Consider the following 15,375-nt stretch of genomic DNA (forward strand, 5'->3'; position numbering starts at 1 on the left):
AAAAGCAAAAACTGAAAGAATTTATTAACACCAAGACTGTAAGAGAGAAACCCTGAAGGAGTTATTACAAAGTACCATAATAATGAATATTGAGGCAAAACAAAACAAAAAACCCAAAATTACTTAACATGGAGAAGAGATGAAGGAGAGGAACAACCAGTCAGAAACCAGACCCTCAAACAGGTCACACAAATACACGAACCTCAGTCATCAAATTAACAAACAAAAAATAATAAAAGTAACACCTTACATGACAGAAAGAGAACCTAAACAAAACATAAAAGGAAGCCCTTAAAATAAAGATAAACCAATCCAAAAAAACAAAAAACAAAACACACCAAAACCAAAATATCTCAATAATCACCTTAATAGTAAGGTGGCTTAAATCCAGTCCTTTCAAAAGTTGCAGAGGACTCTCCCTGGTGGCCTAGGGGTTAAGGGCTGTAACTGTTACTGCCTAAGGAAGGGTACTGCTCATCAGGGGCTAGTTTAATACTAAATATCTCTTGAAGACCCACAATAGAGCAGTCAAGCAGTTCTCCCCTGCCTCAAACTGAAAGTGGCTTCACTCAGCTTTTAGAATAGTTTGAAAATATTCATATATGTGGTCCCAATTTCCTTCTCCAGCCAGATGGTGCTACTCAGTAATGTTGAGTGCCATGCTCTCTCATCTCCAGACCTGTATACAGTGTATACGCCAACAACACTTGTCTCACCTGACCCACTCACAGCCCACTTACTTAGCTCTCTGTGAACTCTCACCTCTCTGGTATTAGGTTGGGAATTCCTTCTATGTGTTTCCACACCCACCTGATATTAGCCCAATGTTAGTACTTATCATACTGTATTCTCACTCTTTGCTTGTGGTTTGGTAGACAGGAAGCTCTTTAGACAAGGAACACACTTCACTATTATATTTCTAGGATCTAACAAAATCTAAATTTTGCTAAGTGAATTAGTGAGAGACATTAAAAGAAAAACCAATTTTTTTTTGTTTTTGCTAAACATGAGCACTTTTCTACATAAAAAAGCCTACCATTAACATCAATATTTTGAGTTAAAATAGCAAGATCATCAAATGACTTAAATAACATCCTGCAGTAGGATCTGAGTAGAAATTAATTATGCCTATCTTGCTATGTATTTGCGCCCAGGGATAGTATTTCTACCAGAGTTCAGAAAATGGTAGATATAGTAATATAATAAGTACAGAATAGCTTGAATTTTTGAATGAATGAACGTATGCAAAGTCTTTACTACCTTAAAATCTTTTTCACTGGTTTTAATAGGGTAGACCAAAGACAAGAGTCCATTTATCAGAGAAAATATTTCTGATAGTAATCAGCACCTGACCAGCCCAATTAATCTGACCCTTCTGCCTGTCAAGATTCAGTCATTCCATGGAGGACTCTCATGTCCTTCATAGCTGTCTCTAAGTCTGGAGATTGATTCATAAATATTGGAAGAACTCATGTCTTCTTGTAGCCAGCTCTAAGACAGGGATGCCCAAGTAGTTTTTTTGTTTTCCTATTGTTTCTTTTAAAATCTGTAACATTATACAATGTTATATATTATATTATAAAACTAAACCCAAAAGTTATCAATGCAGCAGTCATTTTACCTGAAACCTATCAATAATTTCAATAAAGGTACAGCTAAAATTTGCTAAAACAAAATGGTATTTACCATGAAGTCATTGCCAAGCTTGTACTCTCCAATGCCATAATTGTAAGTCAGTTCTGCAACAAAATGATCATCCTCAGGTCCAAATCCCACCATTGTTTTACTCCACTTCCCATCATAAGGTCTAAAAATGAAAGTAAATGAACCCAGTGACCAAAGAGAATATGCTCCCCTAAAATACTGGATAGAGAGAGGTGGGTAGTCCCTTCTGGTCCTTAAAGTCCCCAAAACACGAGATATGCTCAGGTGGTGCTGAGGATGGCTGTGGACAATGGTATGGAGCCATTACCAAAGCTCCAAAGACCATCTGTTTGGCACTTACTTGGGGGAAAGGTTCACTTTCCTTGCCTCTAAAACAAGAAACAGAGTCCTACATACTCTGATTTTTCTTATTTATTTATTTATTTTTTCCACCTAGAAGTATGCAATTCCCGTCAAGCCTTGGGATTTTTCAGTTCGTTGTGGCTACTAAGCTAAAGAAATGTTAATAAGACATTGCTTCATCCAGACCATATACTAATTTGTGTTCCTAAAGTTGTGCCCTGATTACACCCACCTTAATTTATTCTACTGCTTTCCACTCTGAGAAACTGCCTTCTGTTTTTTAGAGACTAACGGAGGTTTTAAGAAACAAGGCACCATACCCATTACAGGCAGCTTTGCAGCCTTCTTCAAATTCTTCATGCCGTAGAATCTGATAAGGAAATCAGAATAAACTGTAAAACTTTACTAGTATTGACACAGAATAGCAAATAGCATATTTAGCACAACCCAAAATAAATACATTATCATTTATAAGATTGACTTGTAAAACAAAAGAAAATTGAGTTTTGTATCTTTCCCAGGCTAGCAGTAGTAGAGATAAAGAACAGGTTAATACTAAAGGCCAGGGAACTACATAAATTGTGATGTCTATTTAGATTGGGAAGCAGGAGCGATATATCAGAAAAAGTGTGGTCTCCAGTAATAGAGAAGTCTGACTTGGAATTCTGACTGTCCTGGGTAATTGTGTTACTCTGAGAAAGCTGCTTAGGGTCATTTAATATGCTATGAAAATAGGTGATTTATTAAAGTGTCCAAAACAGAACCTAGTAAAGTAGGCTCTCAATGTGCTAGTTTCTACTTTTCTTTTTGATTTCCACTATTACTGTTCTAGTACAATCTTCTACCAGTTCTCTCACAGACTATAAAAAAAAAAAGTCTTTATTAAATCTCCTTCCTTAATAACACCATAAATTATGTCCTTAAAGTTTTGATCACATCACTGCCCTGTGTAAAAGCAAAAGAGGCCTCTTATGATTGCTTACTTACTGTGGCATAAAGTCCAAATTCCTTGGTATAGTATTTCACATACTATCAGAAGTAGTATCTTCAACCAATCCAACCTACTGGTCCTGATGTCCCATATCTTTCAACCTCAACTAAGTAAGTTATGTTAAAGGAACATAAAACTAGTAGTGTTTCTTAAACATACATTATTTTTGTATTGGCTATTCAGTTTTTCTAGTATAGTCCTGCCTCTAATCTTGGCCACTGGAAATACTATTTTTTTTAAAAGATTTATTTATGTATGCATACAGAACTAGGGTACAGGCCAGAGGTGCAGGGGCGGTGAGAGGATTCACCAGAGACAGAGTGGGAGCTGAACAGGTAGATTGACTAAGTACATTGCTGAGGGGAGCAGGGGGCCAGACAGTGGAGTTCTGCTGTGCCATGCGGATCATCCGGATCATCCACACGCCCAGGATTGAATTCGCATTGAAGCAGCTGTGGCTAGCTTGCAGTGCTACACTTTAAACCGTGGCACCATCAGGGAGGGCCGGAAATACTATCTTTAGAGGTCAATGCAAATGCAATGAATTATCCATGAATTATTTCCTGACAACCGAGATTTGAGTTAAATGTCTCCTGTTGTTGAAAGTCGCTAACACTTATATAATACATGTGACATGTCAAACACTACCTCTGGCTTAATCCTCATAAGGCTTTAATCAATGAGGAAACGAATTAAGGGCGAGCTTTGAGGTTTTGTTATAATTTATCCAATTTCCACCTGCAGAAACTTTAACTGAGGACAGGTACTAGAGTTATTTTTCTTTTTGTCCCCAAAGCTCAACGCAGTACCGTGAAATATGGACCATATTTTAAAAGTGATTTCAGGTAACTCCTTTTGCACTCCCTGTCCCCTACACTGTCTCTATATTTCACTTCACTCTTGTATCTCTAAAAGCCCTTGCTTAGTAGGAGCAACCCAATAGTTTCAACTTGGGTTTACTACCCGCGTGAACCCTACAGAATCACACAGCTACTCAGAACTGCTTCCAGGTGTTGGAGCGGTAAACGGTAGACCTCCAATTTAGTATGAATTGTAGAGAATAGAGAGTCGGAGCATAAACCCAGAGAGTAGTATCCAAGAGACCATACAAACCAACCCTGACAGCGAAACTTTGAATAAACCAATTAATGAGACCGAAAGGCTCCAAACCAGAAGTCTGAGTTATTATTAATTAGACAAGTATTACATAACGTCTTGCTTACTATCCTTGAGTGTCTGTAAACTCCCCAGGGTCAGGAGCTCAATAAATATGTTCAGTAAATGAATGGGCACACAGTGGCGACTAGTAACTATCTAACTCAAAGAGCGACTCAAAACCCTTCCTGAAGCTAAAAATCTTCGTTCTGAGACCAACGTCGGACACTCAGGTTCCGCCTGAGATCACGACACACCCCATTTCTCCCCTCCCTCGGCCGCTGCGGCTCTCGCCACCCTCGCGCGCCAGGGGTGGCGCCCTCTCGGCCCCACAAACACCTTCATTCCCAGGATATCACGGTAGAAACGTGCGGTCTGGAAGCGGTTTCCCACTTTGAATACAAAATGCAGAGCTCGGCGAACAGCGGTAGCCACCATGATTTCACACCACTCACGACTGCAGCGTCGAGGTGACGCATCGGTCAGTGGCGTCACTAGTCGCGGTCGGCGCGCTTCCGTGACGTAGCCGACGCGCGGGGGAAGATGGCGGCACTAGTGAGAGGCCCTGGCTTGGTCGAGCGCCGGTTGCTGCCCGTCTTCCAGATTTGGGACATTGACTCGCGGCGGTGGGTCCGGGCCCTGCGGCGGAGCCCCGTGAAAGTACTGTTTCCGTCGGGACAGGTGGAGGAACGGAAGCCCGGGCCTGGGAAGCAGCCCCGGAAGGCGGCTGAGATCCGTTCCCACGAGCAACGACCGAAGCAGCCACTTCAAAAGCACCCATTCCAGGCGCCCAGCACCTGGGAAGACTTGGGGCTTCGCTACGATAAGGCTTTACCCGGCGACAGGAGGCTGAGGTGATGTGTTCCTGAGGTTTGATAAGTAGTATTTCCACTTTTCTTCCCTCTTAAAGCGGGACTTTTAACAACCTTCCCTCCGGATGAAGGACCTCATCCAATACAACCCGCTGCTTTTGATTATTCAGATTAAGTACAAAAAGGGAGTTCTTGAAATTGGCTTTCTACGTCTGTGAAGCCCTAGAATTTCTGTGTCTGCTAGAACTAGATATGCTACCATTAGGATGTTAGTAATTACCCGTCTTTTTGTTCTTTCCTACAGCACCGTGATGACAATTGTTAAGTCCAGGCCTTTTCGGGAAAAGCATGGGAAGATTCTGTTGGAAGGTCGCAGGCTGATTGCAGACGCACTCAAGGCTGGTGCCGTGCCACAGATTTTCTTCTTTAGCCGTCTGGAATATATAAAGGAGCTGCCAGTTGACAAGCTGAAAGGTGTCAGCCTCATTAAGGTGAAATTTGAGGATATCAAGGACTGGTCGGACCTAGTAACACCACAAGGAATAATTGGTCAGTGGTTATACAGTATATCACTAGAAGCAGAGACCTGGCTGAGGACAACATATTTTATCTAAATCAAAATCAAATTATTATTGACAAATCTTTTATCAACACACTAAAAAAAAAAAAACCAAACAAACTCCAGCATTCTCAAATTGTGCTTTTTATATTGTCAGGAGTAACCGAGGCCAGCTTTCACGTGTTTATTATGGCTTTTGTAATTTCTGGGAATAACTGCTGTTCATCACACATTGGTTTGTTTGTTTGCCTGTTTTTAGGCCATTTCATCGACCTTTAATGCCAAGTTAAGAAAATGTCTACTAAAAGATGTAGCCTTCCATTCCCTCAAAACTTGTGTTGTTGTTGTGATACTACTATAGTTATGCAGTGTAGTGAGTGGCAGTGTATTGCCCTGTTCAGCAGCCTATTGAGAAGGAAAGCTTGTCTTCTGGAGTTTGTTTCTTCATTTGGTTGAATCTAACTTAAGGTTTTCTGTAATCATGTCACTGAGCACTTTGACTTTTTATCCAAACATGGGTAAATTTATGTCTTCTTGACTTTGGAGTTATACTTGAGCTCAACAGTGAGTTACTGTAAGTTTAGTTTCTCTTGATAATAAGGCACAGTTGGACCAGAGGGGTTATCTAAAGTTAAAGCTAGGTTCTTTTATACCAGTTATGTACATGTATTCTCAGGGGTCATTGCAGCTAATAGTTGGACCAAGAAAATTTGGGGAGCCATCTCCTGTTTCTGTAAAACCCAGTAAGCCACAAGACTCTACCTCTATACTTAGGACCTCTATACTCCTAAGAAGAAAAAAAAAGAATTCTTCTAGGGTGGGAGCTTGGACTGCTGAGTATCTTTATGCTCATGAATTGTACCTCTTTAGTTTCTACCCCACGCCACAGTGGAAGTGTGACTCAATTTTACTGTTTGCTGCTTTTGAGCATGTGTGCTAACAGTGACCAGCCCATCTTGGACTTCTGAAGTCCCTTTATCACTACTGTTTTCATCATTTCATGCTTCTTAAAAACATATATTATTCAACTTGCCATGTTTTATTTCACATTGGAGAAGGGTAAAGGGAGAAATAAGTAAGGTCAGATTTCAGAGACATCTTTCAAGCCCAGTAATTTAAGTGGGGCCCCCAGAAGTAATAAGTTCTTATCACCATGGCTGTTTAAGTAGGAGTGAAAGGATTTCTAAGGTCCCCTGCACCACTGGCTGGTCTTGTGGCTGTGACTCTTTAAGTACAAGATCTTATAGTACATAGTTACCTAATACCATTCCATTGCTTCATTAATGGATTAGGTACTAGAATTTATCTATTGTTGGTTGGAGTGAATAATCTGAGATAGCCAAGGGGTAGGAGTGGGGGAGTGGCAGTTTGGCAGTATATGTTACAAAATGAAGAATTATTCCACATATCCATTTCACATAACTGTTTATCCTCAGGAAGTATTTTGATCTACGCACTCATACAGTGGTGTTCATTGCAGTATTTTTTAAAATAGGGAAAACAAAATAATCTAAATGTCAGACCTTGGAGAGGAACCAAATAATTGAAATAAGGTAGCTCCAAATGTGTTGATATGGTAAATTCTCCAACACATTTGGTGTTCATGGGTATTAAATAATTAGATTATGGAATAATGCATAGGGTGTGATTTTTTTTTTTAATAGAAAAGGAAAAAACATCTATGTATAGGTAAATATATGTAATTTAGATGAATGGAACATGTTCTGAAAGTTTGAAAAAAGTTTGAAACTTGTTTTTTTTGAAAGGCTCACTGCTAAGACTTTCTGTTATATGATTTTTTTTTTAATCAGACCGTTTTCATGTTATAATACAGCAAGAATGACAAATAAATGAAAAGTCAAATTATTCCCACGTCAGCATCAAACAATTGAAGTAACTGTTTTGTTTCCTCAGGGATTTTTGCCAAGCCCGATCATGTTAAGATGACATACCCAGAGACTCAGCTTCATCATTCACTGCCCTTATTGTTGATTTGTGACAATCTCCGTGACCCTGGGAACCTGGGGACGATTCTGAGATCGGCTGCTGGGGCAGGCTGCAGCAAGGTGTTACTCACCAAAGGTAAGGGTGCCTGTTACTGAGTGGACGGTGGCCATTTTTAAATGACCTGGCTCACTTAAATCTTACATCTGGCCTTTATTAGCTGTAGGTTTGTGCACAAATTCTGAGTGTCCAGTTTGCTCATCTGTAAAGTGGGCATAACAGAATCTACCTGGTAGGGTTGTTTTGGGATTGAGATGCACATTTAGACTTAGCATTCTGCCGGGTATACACTAAGTAATTCAGGAAAGGTTCACTTTTTAAAATTATTTTGATAACTGCTAAGTTATTTTTTAAAAAATTAAAGTCAATCAGGGAAAGAATAGATGGGAGTTTGAACACTAGGTTTCATTGGGTTTGTAGGGATCTTGTTGGGCTTGTGAGATCTTTGTTGTAAGGGCCTTGATATTTTGGGGGCCCACCCTGGCAGCACAGCAGGTTAAAATGCAGCAGTATGAAGCCAGCCACAACCACTGCAGCCGTGTTTCAAGCCGGGCCAAGGAGCTGACCTACATCACATGGCAGGCCTCTCCTGTCTCACCCACTGCTCTCCTCAGCCATGTATTTTGGTAAATCTGCCTGTTCTGCTCCCTATTCTGTCTCTGGTGAATCCTCTTACTCTGCCCCCCACACCTCTGGCCTGTACCCCAGTTCTTGTACGCATGAATGAAGAAAATCTTTTTTTTTTTTTTAAGGTCTTGATATTTTGAATCCCATTTTTGCATCCCATGAAAGGAATCATGCCTAAGTGTGGTTATGAAGTTGTGATCCATTTTCCTTAACTTGAGGATTGATTAAATACTCCACAAGCAAATTAGCCTGTCTTCTCTCATTAGAAATTGGGATTAGTTCGGTTTACTTGCCTCATTGTTGGGACATGTTTAAAATGCTCTTACAACTCTGAGGGGTGGGAAAAAAGTATCATTCGTTAGAAACCTTGAAACAACTTCAGAGCTTAAATTAATAGCAAATTAATATGGCACCCCTTTCCCTGAGACTTGCCTAAATTGTTCCTCTTTTTTTTTTTTTAAGGTTTATTTATGCATACAGAACTGGGGTTCAGCCAGAGATTTGCAGGGATTATGAAGATTCACCAGAGATAGAGTTAGGAGCAAAAAAGACAGATCAACCAAGTACACTGCTGAGGGGAGCAGCGGGCAGGTCAGAAGAGGTTTGCTGCACCATGTGGGTCAGCTCCCTGCTTGGGGATTGAATTCATGCTGCAATAGCTGCAGATAGCTCCATAGTGCTATGCTTTAACCCACTGTGCCACCAAGGAGGGCCAGCAAGTCACTTTTGCTGGCCTCTATGCAGTGTGAAAGGCAGGCCTGTGTGTGTGTGTGTGTATAAGTATAAAAGAGAGACAATGAAAAGGGTGTTGCCTTGTTTCTGGTTCTTGTCATCCCCTAGATTATTATAATTGCCTCATCACTGGCATCTTCCCTGCTCCACTCCAAGCCAAACTAGTCTTTCATAAATTTAAACCATATTCTCTTCATCACGGTGTTTCAGACCCTTCATTGTCATACTCAGGCTTTAACTTTGGTATTGCCTACTGTGGGTCTCATCTCCTGTTACATCTTCACCCATTTATTGATCTGATCACATTACTTACAGTTCTTGAACTGTGGCTCTCTTCTCTCTGTAACTTTTCCTCTGCCTGAGCCAGCTCAGTGTGATGTTCTCTGGGATGTTTTTCCTGTGGCCAGTGCTACTGCCCCCTATACAAAGAGCTTCTTGTCAATGGGGACTTTGATGCTCTTTACATCTTCTGTACAAAGTCCGGCACTGGTGTATGGTAAACGAGTAAAATCTGTGTCGGCACTAGGAGGCATTATTCCTAAGGTCCCTGTGACCAGATTGTTAATTGGAGAGGCTTAGCAGGTCCCCGCTGTCAAGAAGGCTACAGCAGACATATTTTGCTTTATCTCTTGATTCAGAATTCATCTGATTTACATCCCCATCTCTTTGGGAAGGCTTGAAGTCTTGACTAGATCCTGTCTTTTATTTTCTAGGCTGTGTGGATGCCTGGGAACCCAAAGTGCTGCGGGCTGGAATGGGTGCACATTTCCAAGTCCCCGTCATCAACAACCTGGACTGGGAAACACTGCCTGACCACCTGCCCCCTGACACCCGGGTCTACGTGGCTGACAACTGTGGCCTGTATGCCCAGGCCAGGATGTCTGACAAAGCTAGTGACCCCAGCCGACATCTCTTGAAATTTCACAAATATGAGGAGGAAGCAGAGGAGGAGGATTTAGAAACTGAAGACAAAGGCTGGCTGCCTGAACTTGAGGTCCAGAGTTATGATGTGGACTGGACAGAGGCACCAGCAGCTGTGGTGATCGGTGGGGAGACTCATGGTGTGAGCCTGGAGTCCCTGCAGTTGGCGGAGAGCACGGGGGGCAGGAGGCTGCTGATCCCCGTGGTGCCTGGTGTGGACAGCCTCAACTCCGCCATGGCTGCAAGCATCCTGCTTTTTGAAGGGAAAAGACAACTGCGGATTAGGGCAGAACACTTCAGTAGGGACAGGAGTTACCACTGACAGCGACATGCAAGTCAGTCCTTGAGGCTCAGATTGTCTTCCAGCTCCTTCTCCATTGTCAGGGGCTGACAGTCAGTACTGACTTCCTCGGGCCGTGTTCAGGAGGCAGGCACGACACCATGATGTTGTTACTGGAAAAGTAAGAATTTTCAGGAATTTCTGCTTATCCTCAAAAAATAAGAAAGGTCAGATTTCTTGCCAAGATTTTCTACCTCCCCACCAGTTCTTAGTTTTACGCACACATTTTTTTTTTTAATGGCAACAACAAAAATCTTCACGTCTTTATATGCATACTATGTTTTTAGAAATGGTGTAGTAGGATTTTTGTTTCCAGGGTGTCCCTGAAGGCGTCACCATGGGAAGACTTGTTTCTTTTGAGTGTGTTGTAGTCATCAAGTACTGGGTATGGGTTAGGCCCACTTGCTTGCTTCTGACGATGGATCGATGGAAAATAAATTGTGGAGATCAGAAATTACATTAAAAAGCTATATTTCACTGTCATCAGTGGATCTCAGCACCTGTCTTGTTATGTTTGGCCCAGTGATGTCACTGCTAAGAGATGAGTGATGCTAAGCATGATAGCATTCAGAGCCAGCAATTCTTACAACTGTCTGTGTCCATCTCTGATTATTCTTCAGCATGCAAGCTTTGGCTTAAATTGTCACTATTGTGTGTATCACCCAATTTCCCGCCTTCCTGGTGAAACAGTTTAATTCCTCAGGTGATGTTACATTATTTAGCACTTCTAGAGGGTCTTTTAAAGAACTCTTTGTTCAGAAAAGGAATTTTTAAATCTTCAATTTAATCCTGCACTTTCCTCAGTAAAAGTGTATACTTTTTACTAGCTCGAGTTACTTTTTTCCATTAATCATGCCTCCTGAAGATAGAAACAGACTCTTAGGGAAATGCCAGTGCTCCTGGGTTGCATGTGAGCAGAGGGCTCCCTCCAGAGGGTGAGGCTGAGGCTCTGAGGATGAAGGCTTGTGGTCTTTAGGCCCCAACAGTGCAGCAAGACCCTGCCCCCCCCCCCAACTCCCTAAGGGACCAGGGCAAGGTGGGTCCAGGCTTTGGTGGTGCCCTGGGACATAGCCAGAGCTATGATGGCAAATGCAGGTAGTGATCACTGTGTTTACGACCCACTGTGGAAGAGGGTGGTAGGACTGCTGGAACTTAGTGCAAACAGTGCTTGTTGCCACCCTAGAGAGGACAGTGATAGCAGCACACAGTCGGTCGCATGCCGTCTGCCCAGCAGTGCTGTAGTGCATGACGTCAGCAGCTCATTCCAGGGACGTCCAGTTTGCTGCCTGTGTGCTCAGGAGAAATCATGGCTATTTTTCTTCCCCCGAGACTTCCTCAGCTCACTAGTAAAATTTCCTTTTGAGAAAACCAAAGTCAAGTGTGGTTTTACTCTGGCATGACTAAACGGATGAATCTGCTGGTTGGCCTTGCCCTGGGCACCATGTGTTTGATACAAGTGGCCCACAGATTATTTTTGAGACTATCCCTGTCAGCTCTCAGAAGGTAGGAGAGTACATAGCCTTTTTAGGGCTTTGAGTCCACAAAGGCTGGGGCCTAGTTGGTCAGCCTCAGAGACACAAGCCTGTCACACCAGCTGGCTGATGCAGGGAAGCTACCGCTCAAGTCTACTGACATTCAGCCCCTCAACACCTTGGAAAAGGGCTAAAGAAACAAGTCACTAAAAAGAAGCCCCTACTTTTCCAGCAGGAAACCAGTCTCCTGCAATCTTTGTACCTGGGTTCTCCTTGATTTTTGTTACAAAAATAAAAAATCAGTGAAAGGGTAACAAACTCTATAAACCAAATCCCGGTTTAGAAAAAGTGCAAAACAAAATACACGGCAATTCTATTTTATTATCATCCTAGGTGTAAGAAGAAAAATTTACTTCTTACCCACTTCACAGCCAGTGGCCAGACACCATGGGCTGTGTTACTGTAGGTATAATTTGACAGATGGCAAATTTTCCTTTCTTTAAAATGAGTACAGGGGCCTTTCCTGGTGGTACAATGGGTTGAAGCACAATGCTATGAAGTTAGCCCTAGCCACTGCAGTAAATTTGATCCCTGGCCCTGGAGGTGACCCACATGGCATGGCAGACTTCTCCAGACACGCTCGCTGCTCCCCTCAGCATTGTATTTCAGTCAGTTTTCCATGTTCTGCTCCCCACTGTCTCGTGAATCCTCCCCGCCCCTGTACCACTGGCCTTACCTCAATTCTGAATGCATAAATAAGTAAAAAATGACTAAGAGGGGAAGAAAGTATCAGTGACACTGGAAACTCACTGTCTTGAATTCTCTACTATTAGGCTAACATTTGTTCTGACACCATTTCCCTAGGAAATAGGAGTAAATACTCCACAATATATAACAAGCAGACACTGCCTGAAAAACTCAAAAGGTTTGGCCAGGCTGCTCGTTTGCCTTTGTTTTAGGGGGTGCTGCAGTGTGGTTTCTACCACCAGGTGGCAGCCATGCTTCAACCACTTCCCACCCTGAAGAGAGGTGGGGATTTTTCCAGGATTTACTGAAAAATAAGTTGGAGTCTAAAGACTCCCTCCACTACAGAGGGCATTTTGCAAACCAGTTGTACTCAAAAGTGCTGCAGTTGGAGACCCATCCAGAGTGTCACTTATTTTTCAGCAGAACCTGAAGTACAGGATACTGAACCAAAAAATCAAAGAGGAAATGGGGAGTGGCTGCAACAGAAATACCACTGACCCCTCAGAATAGAGCCCCAGAGAACGCGGCGCTGGGCAAATGCTGATGCCCCACCACTGTCTTACTCTTCACTTGAAGCTTCAGGCTCCCGGGAGCTGAAACCTCCCGACCCGTCCCCTACTCACAGCTCTTGCTCCAGATTAGGATCAAGGGACTTCCCAGGACTAGTTTAACCGCAGACCTTCTACCACTTGCCCCAGGTTAATAGCAACAGCAGATGTCATCATCATCCAAGCTGAGCTGCTCTCTGCTCTTAGTTCCACTTGACATTCTGCCATATGGATGATTCTGGAAGTCTGGGTGAATCCCCTCCATCTTGTGGAAAAATCTCCCTAGATTAAGAATTAGGACTAAATGGAATTAAATTGTAACCACCCTATGTTTCCCCTTTCCAGCTATCACCTCCTTGTGATTAACCTTTAACTATTTTTCATTTTAATGTTTTTTCCTCCAGCTGCATTTCTGGGAGCTTGAATAATTGTGTTCTATCTCTTAACAAAAATTCCCTGTGCCCTCTGAGGTTCATAGTAACATCAGAAGCGAACATGCTGACTATTGCCAGGTGATGTCCCTGAAGAGACACTTACTCCCTGCTGAAAGCCAAAAGCTATGACTTACCATGCCCAGGCTGCCCGGCACCCCCTTGGGCCAGAGGTGAATCCCCCACTCCCTTCCCATCCCTTGTGCCCACATCTTCCTCCATCTTATACAATCACAGCACCACTGCCTTTCAGAGCTGGCTCTTAGGATGTCAATTCTACTGACTCCCTTGGTGGCTAATTCGAATCAACTCCTTTGTTAAGATGCTCCTGGTTCAGTTGGCTTTTTGGGTGGTGAGCAACAGCCCAGTTTGGTCACTGGAGGCAGGGATCCTTGACATATGCTGAGAACCAGCTGTGTAGCAGGACCGGAGGCTCCCTCCTGACCAGCTGTAGGCAAGACCTGACTGGTTGCCCCTTAAAGTTGTTTGTTTGTTTTTAACAGGCTCCTTTAAACCAATGTCTTCTATTTTCATCATTGCATGCACTAAGATGAAGCTAAACTCGTAGAGGAGCTGACTGACTGCTCTAAGTCTCTGAACTGGTGGCCGTATTACATTGGAGCAGCTGAGAGAGCAGCTGCATGTAGAGTCCTTGTCGAAAACCTCAGGAAGATGCTCAAAGACCAAGTATAACGGAAAAGCTGAATGTATTACAAGATGGTGCCAGTTTTGTTCTTATGTTTGCTTTGTAGGGAACAGTCACTCTTTTCAACTAAAGTCACATAGTTGAAGAAGGCCATCACCAAAGCTGCTACTGCTTCAAATTGCAGGAAGAGGGCCCTCCCTGGTGGCTCAGTGGGTTAAAGTGCAGCACTTTGAAGCTATCCGTAGTCACTGCAGCACGAGTTCCATCTCTGGCCAGGGAGCTGACCCGCATGGCACAGACCTCTCCTGTCTTGACCCTGCTCCCCTCAGCGGTGTATTTCAGTCAATCTGCCTGTTCTGCTCCCCACTCTATCTCTGGTGAATCCTCTCACCCCCTGCACCTCTGGGTCTGTACTCCAGTTCTTGTATGCATCTATATATCTATATAGATCTAGATATGAAAAAAAAATTGCAAGAAGTAGACAAAGATTGGGAAGGAGACATGGCTCCAGCTATGCCTGACCTCCCAGTTTCCCTTGTGCCTCAGTGATAGGAAAAGGGACCCGAACTGACTGAGATGATGATGATGATGATGATGATGATTTGGTCCTGGGTTCTAACATGCCTCCTGCTATACCCTAGCTCTGGCCCAGGTGGATGACTGACTTGTGTGAGGTGTGAGCACCCAGGAATCCATACTTGAGACTGTCTGCCTCCTCTGTGTGGCACTCTGGCAGGGTCAGAGGCTGTCATGAGTTGCCACATTATTTAATGGAAATCCACCAGTCTCCCTCAAAACAAGTCCTACCCAAACCTAAAGTCACCTCTTGGCATGGGAAGTTTTCCCAAACACCAAGAGGTTAACATGCTTAAACCTTCAACAATGATGCTTATTAACATCATGCTTCCACGTTTAAGAGCATTTAGAACATGCTTATGTTACATCCCTCCATCAAAAGGGAAAATCCTGCCATGAAGTAGAGCCAACATAATATTTTCCTATATACGAGCCTTTTATTTCCTAGAAAATAGGTCGTTCTTTGCAATGCTCCATGAACACTAATCATGAAACTAACACAAAACAGCCATTTATCCCAAGAGCTTTCTCTTGAGCAGCCTGCTCACAGGACAGCAGGCATCTCTCTTGGTCTCACCAAAGAGGGTTGTAAGCGCACTTCGACACTACTACTTCAGGGTGACCATGAAAATCCCCCTGAACTCTGTGTCTTTTTGAGTCTCAGATCACACAGCAGCACCAGGGAGAAGCTGCAGAGGGCACTGCTGAGCCTCCCCACAATTCTCGCTGCTTGCTTTCAGGTCTTAGGGGGCAAGCAGGGGCTTGCCTGAGCTGCGGGACAATGGCAGTGAACAGAAGGTGTGCGGC

At 43.1% G+C, this 15,375-nt stretch overlaps 2 protein-coding genes across 2 annotated transcripts in view; one reads left to right on the top strand and one right to left on the bottom strand.

The window, feature by feature from the left end:
* Positions 1 to 4,626, bottom strand: part of GLOD4 (glyoxalase domain containing 4) — a 19,611-nt gene extending 14,985 nt beyond the window's left edge. Inside the window, exons 1-3 of the mRNA XM_012726579.1 lie at positions 4,493 to 4,626; positions 2,328 to 2,377; positions 1,687 to 1,807 (exon numbers count right to left, since the gene is read on the bottom strand). Of these exons, the coding sequence (XP_012582033.1) occupies positions 1,687 to 1,807; positions 2,328 to 2,377; positions 4,493 to 4,591 (270 nt within the window). The 5' untranslated portion in view covers positions 4,592 to 4,626. The remainder of the gene's footprint in view (positions 1 to 1,686; positions 1,808 to 2,327; positions 2,378 to 4,492) is intronic.
* A 54-nt stretch (positions 4,627 to 4,680) lies between these two features.
* Positions 4,681 to 10,923, top strand: RNMTL1 (RNA methyltransferase like 1). The gene is made up of 4 exons (XM_012726578.1): positions 4,681 to 5,007; positions 5,270 to 5,514; positions 7,439 to 7,606; positions 9,601 to 10,923. Exons 1-4 carry the CDS (start codon positions 4,697 to 4,699, stop codon positions 10,128 to 10,130), a joined length of 1,254 nt encoding a protein of 417 aa, XP_012582032.1. The 5' UTR covers positions 4,681 to 4,696; the 3' UTR covers positions 10,131 to 10,923.
* Positions 10,924 to 15,375: the final 4,452 nt, after the last annotated feature.

This window comes from Condylura cristata, unplaced genomic scaffold, assembly GCF_000260355.1.
Source record: "Condylura cristata isolate star-nosed mole 26May11 unplaced genomic scaffold, ConCri1.0 scaffold00017, whole genome shotgun sequence".
NCBI lineage: Eukaryota > Metazoa > Chordata > Mammalia > Eulipotyphla > Talpidae > Condylura > Condylura cristata.